Here is an 11,563-nt window from a genome sequence, read left to right as displayed (position 1 = left end):
TAACCTGGCTTAGTGGGTCCTGCTTCTGTGAGAAGTGATGAAGGATAAATATGGCGCCAAAATGATTACTGATCGAGGAGAACGACGTGGGGTAGCTTGATTAATTTATAAAAGGACACGAAGTGTGTATGAGTTTAATTTGGTTTTCTTGCTCTACGAGGAGTTAATAATATTATTAAGTGTATGCTTATTCTGCAGTCGAAAAATAAAGATGATAAAGATTAATATAACGATGTTTACTTAAAAGTACTTGATAAGAGATAAGAATAGTGGAGTAAATGTTTTCCCAGAAAAACGTAATTTACTCAAATGTGTTTTTTAGTATTCATAGATTTATATATGTTTAGATTATAACAGGGATGCGAATAACAACTGAATGTATTTAGCAGTTTTAATTCAGATCATGTGTGTACAGAAAACGTTCAAGAATCAGAAGCAGAAGGAGATCATTGATCGTTTATCGTAGTAATGGGGAGGATAGTGGTAGACTGGATGAGGTTTTCAGCATAAGGGTAAGGACTGGCAGACCTCTCACCGTAGTGGTGGCCCATGAGGACGGTAGACAGGGTAGTGTCCAGAGGTTTTAGGAAGCCTCAGGCTCTGGTTCTGGATCAGCAGATCTCTTTCCAGAGTAGTGGCCACGAGGAGGGTAGACAGGGTAGTGTCCAGATGGGTAGGAAGCTTCAGGCTCTGCTTCTGGTTCAGCAGATCTCTTTCCATGGTAGTGGCCACGAGGAGGATAGACGGGGTAGTGTCCAGAGGGGTAGGAAGCCTCAGGCTCTGCTTCTGGATCAGCAGATCTCTTTCCATGGTAGTGGCCACGAGGAGGATAGACGGGGTAGTGCCCAGAGGGGTAGGAAACATCAGGCTCTGGTTCTGGTTCAGCAGATCTCTTTCCATGGTAGTGTCCACGAGGAGGATAGACATGGTAGTGTCCAGAGGGGTAGGAAGCCTCAGGCTCTGGTTCTGGATCAGCAGATCTCTTTCCATGGTAGTGTCCACGAGGAGGATAGACGGGGTAGTGTCCAGAGGGGTAGGAAGCCTCAGGCTCTGGTTCTGGATCAGCAGATCTCTTTCCATGGTAGTGTCCACGAGGAGGATAGACTGGGTAGTGTCCAGAGGGGTAGGAAGCCTCAGGCTCTGGTTCTGGATCAGCAGATCTCTTTCCATGGTAGTGTCCACGAGGAGGATAGACGGGGTAGTGTCCAGAGGGGTAGGAAGCCTCAGGCTCTGGTTCTGGATCAGCAGATCTCTTTCCATGGTAGTGTCCACGAGGAGGATAGATGGGGTAGTGTCCAGAGGAGTAGGAAGCCTCAGGGTCTGGTTCTGGTTCAGCAGACCTCTTGTAATGGGGATGCACCCCATATGGATGACCATAGCCATAGCCATGGGAAGGACGATAATACCCACTGTCTGGCTCAGCATCTCGCTTCTCAATATGAGCAGCGCAAGCGGAGGCTGCCAAGAGTACAGTTACCTGGAAATTTAATTAAATATTTTTGTTATTTTATAGCTAACACAAGAAAATTGTTGTCAGTAGTGTCTATATCGATGAAATGATTGGTGTTTCAATTATGTGTTCAGTTTTTATTTTTGAAAATAGTAAACAAAACAAGTATAGAATGATTTTCAGTATTAATTCTATGCTAATTAATTTAGGTCTGTAATGAATAAATGCTTAGTAGTTCGTTTACTTACTGTCTTGTTACCACCAACTATGCAGTGTAGAGTGTCATATATCACAAATAAATTCTCAGTATTTGTAATCTATAATCAACCTGACAAAAACAGCAATGCTAATACAAATTGTGGAGAGAGAGAGAGAGAGAGAGAGAGAGAGAGAGAGAGAGAGAGAGAGAGAGAGAGAGAGAGAGAGAGAGCTATGTAATTAAATTTTTATTCACAGCTTATGAACGGTAAACATCAAAATGTTATATATGCTAACTGTCGAAATCTAGCAAGACTTTAAAAAAAAATTGTGATTCGATGTTTCTTTTTTTTTTTAATTGAATCAGTAGAAAGGTAAGTTTTTGACAGATAAATCTACTTAGGTTCTAAGAGATGTACAAACCAGGAACTTCATTGTAGCTCGTTTGTGCTTCCAGAAGCCACTTGGGAGACAGTGTGTACTGAACTGCTTGTGCTTCAGCATTTTATAGGAGACTCTGGGAAAGTGTCTGTGGTTAGTGCATTTGTCATTGGAGATAATAATCGTATTACGGAAACCGAAATGGTTATGATTCATTAATATCGTTTATTTGAAATTATGAGCAGTCAAAGCTTCCGATTGGCTCACTGCAAGTACCGTTTTTTATTGCTATTGAAGGTCTTCATTTATTAATGATGGTAACTGGTATCAAATTTATTATTATATTTTTGAACATTACTCACAGTTGTCAATGAGTGAAAATTTCTCCACTTGACGATATTCTCTATCGTAGTTACTTTAGGAACGTTGACTTTAGATTTCATAACTCACCAGGAAAGGGTACTTCATGTCTGTAAATCTACTAACGAAGAAATCCTTTGATTATGTAGAAGTGGGTCAGATTTGTTAGAGGTACTAAGTTATTGGGGAAAAATTCATTTGCTCAAAACTGATTATTCACATAATTTTGGAACAAGGAAACCTTAAGTGGCAGATATTCAAAAGAGAAAATGGAAGTACTAGCGTTTCTAAATGCAAAAATAACGTTAGTTTTCTTAGTAGCAATGGCGTACGCATTTTGAAATTCTCTAGTTCATGAGCATTGTGTACGAGTTTGTAGGTATCTCTTATTGAGAAGGGAGATGATCTTTATATCAAAAGTAAATAATATATTATTATGTTTGAATGAGCCCCAAAAGTCGTATTTCCAAAATATTCTGTAAAACTTTAGTTTAAATCACTGATATTTCTTTGAACATTCTATAGAATTGTTTGCAACTAACTGAAAATATCTGTTTTCAGAAAAATCCTGTTGCACGCACGCAAAATTCTTTTAAGAATGATCATATTGAAATCACATCAGCCACAGTGGATCCAAATATGGAATTTCAGAATGTTTCACGTTATTTTGCTTTGTACTGAAGGTAAAATTTACGTGTTACTTCTTGAAATGTGTATTGCTTTCCTGACATTTTAAAATTGTTGTAGCGTCCCTGCTATTCATAAATATCTGGTGCCTGAGTGTGAAGTTTTATCATGTAAATTCTGTTTAATTGGGGGAATCTTAATGTTGCTTTTTATTATTATTGTTGCCTGTGGAACCGTCTCTTATAATGATTGTTTTCTCGTTCAAAGGCTCCGAGTAACAAGCAAATAAGATTATTTCTCGCAGCTTATTATTAATAGTAAAAGAAGCGGAAATATCAGGGATATTTTACATTTAAGTACACCGACGAGGACACTAATATACGGAGCCACTGGAAATTCCAATTGGATATCAGAAACATCACTATTACAGTAGAGTCAGTTGCATATGAGAAGCAAAGTCTAAAACGGACAGTCTCATATATCTACTGTAGGAACGTAAAATCTTCGTGCACCTAACATTCAAGTGATTTCAGCAAAATTTTGCCATGTGGATCTTTTCCTCTATTGTCATCTTTAAGCATAAAGGCCTCCAGGTCATTGTTTCCCTTCACAAAATATAACACAGCCGAAATTGTTGGTCGTTTTAACTGAACTTACTAGGTTATGACTGAATTGAATGCCCATTTCCAGACCTTTTTCAATCATTTTGACACTGAATCTAGGAGTGAAACTACAAGTGACTCATGTGACAGTTTTCAAGGTCTATTGGAGAAACAGAAGGGATGCAGAGCCTGCAGCCACGTCTGTGAAGGAGAAACCGTAGTGTTTGAAAGTGAAAAATGGGAAATGGAAGTTATTTCTAAAATCTATGATTTACACGGGAGAAGTTAACCAGTAAGAAGACCAATTTAACGTTGTTTTTCTACCCAAGGGGAGAGCAGATTGATTGACTTTGGAAGAAGGAAAATCAATGGGGTTCATCCTCACGATAACAACAAACTTGATTTTCAGTGAATAAAATTTATTGGTAAAAGATCAAATTTTGAAATGCCAGGGGCAAAAGGTACAAATGTAGATGTCAAACAACGTGACAGCCAAGCACTGCAACCATTCAGCGATTTAGCCGGCGAAAAGAGAGGGTTGGAGTGGTTGTCCGGGAAGACGTAGAGATCCCGCAAATATGGGAGATGAAGCAAGAATCTAAAGGCGGAACTGGCAGAAAACCCAACGGTAGCATTAGAATGTAAAAGTTAGAGAGGTCGGGCAGCACGACTGAAAGGAAGCGAGACTGGACTACAGATTGCATATGATCGTTACGTTAACGAGAAGTACAAATCTGAAAGCAAAAGTAACAATTTGGTGTTGTCCCGTTCACACTTTAGTTGACCACTTCACAATTGTTTGCTTAATTCAAAGGTTTTCAACATGGGGGTCGCGACTCCCAGAGAAGCCGCCTGCCTTTCTTCTGGGGGTGGCGAGGTCGTTCTTGTGCTAGGGTATGTTTTAATTTTTTTTCAACTTCAGCGCCGTTCCTCGAAGTAACACCTGATCATCAGGCCAAAACAGTCTATAATTTTAACTTATTTAACAGAAATAGTTATAATTTTATCTTTTTAATGCAAGTAGCAAATTTATTACAGTGCAGTGCTATTTTTGTACTAGGACATTTCATTTGAATTTGCGGTTACCATTCGTCCCGGTTTGGCCGGGACTTGTCCAGGACTTGAGGCCTTGTCCTGGGTGTCCCGGTCAGTGAGAAAAATGTCCCAGAATATTCAGGACAAGCTGTCAGTCACCCAACAATGTTACAATGTTCAGTGGGAACGTGTGTATAAGGCAAATGAACAGAGAAAAATCTTGTTTGCAGATGGACTTTGGACCAAACAGAGCAATAATGCCTAACAGGTTTGGAAGCAGAAATGAGTCGCAAAAAAAAATCGTGTTTTCAGATAAACTTGTGACCCTTCAAAAAAAAAATGTGTAACAGATTTGGAATCAGGAGTCATTAAAAACTTGTAGATATGTTTGGGACCTGTCGTAGTGAATATAGTTTCCTTCTGTATTGTCTTTGGTTGATGAAAATTTGGTAACCCTACATATTTTGAATAATTTTAAAATATGAAATTGTAATGGACTGATTGGTGCCTTAGCAGGCATGAAAAAATTGAAAAAATGTTCAGTTTCCATAAATCTAGAGTCTTTAATAATCCATGTCTAACAAATGAAAATGATATTTTTCGTAACTGAAGGATTTGGGCTCTACTTTTTTCTGGTACCTTTCATATAACATCAATGCTGGAATTACTCATATAAATTAATCCTATCTCTCTGAGAAGAGAGAGAGAGAGAGAGAGCAGATGAGAGAGAGAGAGAGAGAGAGAGAGAGAGAGTTGAGGAAGAGAAATTGTTCAGAAATTTCATAATATGATTTGTATATCTGGACCGTAGCTCCACAGTTGAGAAATCTTGTTACTAAGTTTATTTCTGGAAAGCTGAAAGAATTAAATGCATGCAACATAGTTACATAAAGATTACGAAACTGCTAAAAATATGACTATAATGAATGTAATAATTCAGTTTAATGACGAGTCGTAGCTGTAAAAACCTAAGCCACACACACCAACCTCAAAGCGACAAAAAACTAGGGCAATTTGAGGGAATATACTTATAGTTTCCTAAGGTGCTATGTTTGTTAAGTTCATGCAATGTTTCTTCTGTCCAAGACCCACTATGACAGACCGATAATGTGTGTGTGACGTGTGTGTGAGCTCATCGATACAACAGTGCGTTAGACCTTCCTTCCTTTTAGTTTTGCATTAATTGTTTCAGTTTTGTATCAATTTTATTATTAAGTGGTAAAAGAATAATCTAATTTTGTCCATCCTCATTATTTATCAGTGCTGATTATGCTGTTAGAAAATACAAAATGTTATGTCATAAGTGTAAGTTAATAATTTTTCTGTCAAATGAAAAAGAAAGAACTTAATTTCTATTGTTTTAATCAATATCTTAAGTAAACTTTGATGAATTAATTACTCAGAATACTTCAGGCATTCAATAAATGAAAAGAAATTTGTCCTGAAGTAAGAGAGTATATTTAAAAAGTAGCTTATAAATATTTAACTTTACGTTGATTTCTCAGAAATCATGGTTCAAGTTACGAAAGCTGGTCAACTCTGGTGATTCATCATTAAAGATTGTGAAACTGCTAACCTGTCTTAATGGGCCTGTACTGTCAGTTTAAGCGATGAAGAATGAATATGACACCAAAATGATTAAAACGAGGAAAAGACGTGGGGAATATTTGATTAATTTATAAAAGGACCGGATGTGTGTATGAGTTTAATTTGGTTTTCTTGGTTTACGAGGGGAGGTCAATAAAGTTGTTGAATGTATGCTTATTCTGCAGTCAAAAAATAAAGATGATAAGGATCAATATAACGATGTTTACTTAAAAGTACTTGATACGAGATAAAAAGAGTGGAGTAAATGTTTTCCGAGAAAAACGTAATTTACTCAAATGTTTCTTAATATTCATAGATTTATTTGTCTTTAGATTATAATAGGGATGAAAATAACAACCAAATGTATTTAGCAGTTTTAACTCAGATCATGTGTGTAGGCTACAGAAAACGTTCAAGAATCAGAACCAGAAGGAAATCATTGCTCCTTTATCGTAGTAATAGGGAGGATAGTGGCAGACTGGATGAGGACAACCATAGTAGCCATAGCCATCAGAGATCTCAGCATAAGGGTAAGGACCGACAGATCTCTTTCTGTAGTGATGGTCATGATGGTTCTGGATCAGCAGATCTCTTTCCAGAGTAGTGGTACGAGGAAAGAGGTTTCCAGAGGGTAGGAGGCCTCAGGCTCTGGTTCTCAGCAGATCTCTTTCCATGGTAGTGGCCACGAGGAGGGTAGACGGGGTAGTGTCCAGAGGGGTAGGAAGCCTCAGGCTCTGGTTCTGGTTCAGCAGATCTCTTTCCATGGTAGTGGCCACGAGGAGGATAGACAGGGGTAGTGTCCAGAGGGGTAGGAAGCCTCAGGCTCTGGTTCTGGTTCAGCAGATCTCTTTCCATGGTAGTGGCCACGAGGAGGATAGACAGGGTAGTGTCAGAGGGGTAGGAAGCCTCAGGCTCTGGTTCTGGTTCAGCAGATCTCTTTCCATGGTAGTGGCTACGAGGAGGATAGACTGGGGTAGTGTCCAGAGGGGCAGGAAGCCTCAGGCTCTGGTTCTGGATCAGCAGATCTCTTTCCATGGTAGTGGCCACGAGGAGGATAGATGGGGTAGTGTCCAGAGGGGTAGGAAGCCTCAGGCTCTGGTTCTGGATCAGCAGATCTCTTTCCATGGTAGTGGCTACGAGGAGGATAGACTGGGTAGTGTCCAGAGGGGTAGGAAGCCTCAGGCTCTGGTTCTGGATCAGCAGATCTCTTTCCATGGTAGTGGTCCACGAGGAGGATAGACGGGGTAGTGTCCAGAGGGGTAGGAAGCCTCAGGCTCTGGTTCTGGATCAGCAGATCTCTTTACATGGTAGTGTCCACGAGGAGGATAGATGGGGTAGTGTCCAGAGGAGTAGGAAGCCTCAGGCTCTGGTTCTGGTTCAGCAGACCTCTTGTAATGGGGATGCACCCCATATGGATGACCATAGCCATAGCCATGGGAAGGACGATAATACCCATTGTCTGGCTCAGCATCTCGCTTCTCAATATGAGCAGCAAGCGGAGGCTGCCAAGAGTACAGTTACCTGGAAATTTAATTAAATATTTTTGTTACTTTATAGCGAATACAAGAAAGTTGTTGTCAGTAGCTGCTATATTGATGAAATGATTGGTGTTTCAATTATGTGTTTAGTTTTTATTTTTGAAAATAGTAAACAAAAAAATAGAATGATTTTCAGTATTAATTTAATTCTAATTAATTTAGGTGTAATGATTAAATGCTATAGTAATTTGTTTACTTACTGTCTTGTTACCACCAACTATGCAGTGTAGTGTGTCATATATCACAAATAAGTTTTTAGTATTTGCAATCTATAATCAACCTAACTAAAACAGTAATGCTAATACAAAATATGGAGAGAGAGAGAGAGTTATGTAATTAAATATTTATTCACAGCTTATGAACGGTAAACATCAAAAAATGTTATATAGGCTAACTTTCAAAATCTAACAAGACTTTAACAAAAAATGGTGATTCGATGTTTCCCTTTTTTTTCACTGAATCGGTAGAGAAGTAAGTTTTTGACAGACAACTCCAATTAGGTTCTAAGAGATGTACAAACCAGAAGCTTCATTGTAGCTCGTTTGTGTTTCCAGAAGCCACTTGGGAGATAGAGTGTACTGAACTGCTTGTGCTTCAGCATTTTATAGGAGACTCTGGGAAAGTGTCCGTGGTTAGTGCATTTGTCATTGGGGATAATAATCGTATTACGGAAACCGAAATGGTTATGATTCATGAATATCGTTTATTTGAAATTATGAGCAGTCAAAGCTTCCGATTGGCTCACTGCAGGTCCCGTTTTTTATTGCTATTGAAGGTCTTCATTTATTAATGATGGTAACTGGTATCATATTTATTATTATATATTTGTACATTACTCACAGTTGTCAATGAGTGAAAATTTCTCCACTTGACGATATTCTCTATCGTTGTTACTTTAAGAATATTGACTTTAGATTTCATAACTCATCAGGAAAGGTTACTTCATGTCTGTTAAGCTACTAATGAAGAAATCCTTTGGTTATTTCGAAAGTGGGTCAGATTTGTTAGAGTAGTAAGTTATTGGGGAAAAATTCATTTGCTCAAAACTGATTATTCACATAATTTTGGAACAAGGAAACCTTAAGTGGCAGATATTCAAAAGAGAAAATGGAAGTACTAACGTTTCTAAATGCAAAATAACGTTAGTTTTCTTAGTAGCAATGGCGTACGCATTTTGAAATTCTCTAGTTCATGAGCATTGTGTACGAGTTTGTATGTATCTCTTATTGATAAGGGAGATGATCTTTATATCTAAAGGAAATAATATATTATTCTGTTTGAATGAGCCCCAAAAGTCGTATTTGCAAAATATTCTGTAAAACTTTAGTTAAATCACTGATATTTCTTTGAACGTTCTATAGAATTGTTTGCAACTAACTGAAAATGGTTTTCAGAAAAATCCTGTGGCACGCAAACAAAATTCTTTTAAGAATGATCATATTTAAATCACATCAGCCATAGTGGATCCAAATATAAAATTTTAGAATGTTTTACTTTACTTTGTTTTTTACTGAAGGTAAAATTTACGTGTTACTTCTTGAAATGTGTATTGCTTTCCTGACATTTTACAATTGTTGTAGCATCCCTGTTATTCATAAATATCTGGTGCCTGAGTGTGAAGTTTTATCATGTAAATTCTGTTTAATTGGGGGATTTTTAATGTTGCTGTTTATTATTATCGTTGCCTGTGGAACCGTCTCTTATAATGATTGTTTTCTCGTTCAAAGGCTCCGAGTAACAAGCAAATAAGATTATTTCTCGCAGCTTATTATTAACAGTAAAAGAAGCGGAAATATCAGGGATATTGTATATTTTAAGCACACCAACGAGGACACTAATATCCAGAGCCACTGGAAATTCCAATTGGATATCAGAAACATCACTATTACAGTAGTGTCAGTCTGTATTTGAGAAGCAACGTCTAGAACGGACAGTCTCATATATCTACTGTAGGAACTTTAAATCTTCGTACACCAATATTCAAGTGATTTCAGCAAAATTTTGCCATGTGGATCTTTTCTCATGTTGTCATCTTTAAGCATAAAGGCCTCCAGGTCATTGTTTCCCTTCACAAAATCTAACATAGCCGAAATTGCTGGTCGTTGTAACTGAACTTACTAGGTTATGACTGAATTGAATGCCCATTTTCAGACCATTTTCAATCATTTTGACACTGAATCTAGGAGTGAAGCTACAAGTGACTCATGTGACAGTTTTCAAGGTCTCTTGGAGAAACAGAAGGGATGCAGAGCCTGCAGCCACGTCTGTGAAGGAGAAACCGTAGCCCCTGAAAGCAAAAAATGGGAAATGGAAGTTAATTCTAAAGTCTATGATTTACACTGCAGAAGTTAACCAGTAAGAAGTCCAGTTTAAGTCGGTTTTATCCAAGAAGAGGGCAGATTGACAGACTTTGGAAGAAGGAAAATCGATGGGGTTCATCCTCACGATAACAACAAACTTGATCTTCAGTGAATAAAATTTATTGGTAAAAGATCAAATTTTGAAATGGCAGGGACAAGAGGTACAAATCTAGATGTCAAACAACGTGACAGCCAAGCACTGCAACCATTCAGCGATTTAGCCGGCGAAAAGAGAGGGTTGGAGTGGTTGTACGAGAAGACGAAGAGATCCCGCAAATATAGGAGATGAAGTAAGAATCTAAAGGTGGAACTAGCAGAAACCCAACGGTAGCATTAGGGTGTGAAAGTTAGAGAGGTCGGACAGCAAGACTGAAGAAAGGAAGAGGGACTGGACTACAGATTGCATATGATCGTTACGATAACGAGAAGTACAAATCTGAAAGCAAAAGTAACAATTTGGTGTTGTCCTGTTCACACTTTGGTTGACCACTTCACAATTGTTTGCTTAAGTCAAAGGTTTTCAACATGGGGGCGCGACCCCCAGAGGAGTCGCCAGCCTTTTTTCAGCGGGTGGCGAGATAGTTCTTGAGCTAGGGTGTGTTTTAATTTTTTTTTCAACTTCAGCGCCGTTACTCGAAGTAACAACTGATCATCAGGCCAAAGCAGTCTATAATTTTAACTTATTTAACAGAAATAGTTGTAACACCATCTTTTTAATGCAAGTAGCAAATTCATTACAGTGTAGTGCTATTTTTGTACTAGGACATTTCATTTGAAGAAGCAACGTCCAGGATTTGAGGCCTTGTCCTGGGCGTCCCGGTCAGTGAGAAAAATGTCCCAGAATATTCAGGACAAACAGTCAGTCACCCAACAATGTTACAATGTTCAGTGGGAACGTGTCTATAAGGCAAATGAACAGAGAAAAATCGTGTTTGTAGATAGAGTTTGAACCAAACAGAGCAATAAAGCCTAATAGATTTGGAAGCATAAATTAGCCAAAAAAATCGTGTTTTCAGATAAACTTGTGACCCTTCAGAAGAAAAAAAATGTCTAACAGATTTGGATTCAGGAATCATTAAAAACGTGTAGATATGTTTGGGACGTCGTAGTGAATATCTTTTGTATTGTCTTTGGTTGATGAAAATATGGTAACCCTACATATTACTGAATCAAAAATTTTAAAGTGGGTCATTGATCATACTGAGTTCAGGGGTCGCGGATGAAAAAAAGGTTCCCTACAGGAATCAGTTCCATGTCTTCCTGACAACTTTGCTGACAGTTTTTCCCCTATTGGTTTTGTTCTAGACAATGTATAATTCATCAATGCAAAGTCTCATATAAATGGTAAGGGGTTTATACATCTCTCTGGAAAGGAAGTACTCCCTAGTTTCGATGAGGGCAGATGACTCAACACAGATTTCTTGC

General features: G+C 38.2%; 1 protein-coding gene across 1 annotated transcript; it reads right to left on the bottom strand.

Annotated features, from left to right (window-relative positions):
* Positions 1-583: 583 nt before the first annotated feature.
* Positions 584-6,808, bottom strand: LOC136837663 (apidaecins type 73-like). The gene is made up of 2 exons (XM_067102536.1): positions 6,734-6,808; positions 584-1,477 (listed from the first exon to the last, which is right to left on the bottom strand). Exons 1-2 carry the CDS (start codon positions 6,806-6,808, stop codon positions 584-586), a joined length of 969 nt encoding a protein of 322 aa, XP_066958637.1.
* Positions 6,809-11,563: the final 4,755 nt, after the last annotated feature.

The sequence above is a fragment of the Macrobrachium rosenbergii genome, chromosome 59 (genome assembly GCF_040412425.1).
Source record: "Macrobrachium rosenbergii isolate ZJJX-2024 chromosome 59, ASM4041242v1, whole genome shotgun sequence".
NCBI classification, from domain to species: domain Eukaryota; kingdom Metazoa; phylum Arthropoda; class Malacostraca; order Decapoda; family Palaemonidae; genus Macrobrachium; species Macrobrachium rosenbergii.
Note: the sequence above shows the minus strand (reverse complement) of the source record. Positions and strands in the feature narration are given on the sequence as shown.

Bases quoted from the DNA above. Each gene is read 5' to 3' on its own strand.
- LOC136837663 (XM_067102536.1), bottom strand. From the start codon at position 6,808: ATGACCATCACTACAGAAAGAGATCTGTCGGTCCTTACCCTTATGCTG. The intron at 1,478-6,733 runs GTTGTCCTCATC...TTAAATTTCCAG, and splicing joins TGATGGCTATGGCTACTATG to GTAACTGTACTCTTGGCAGC.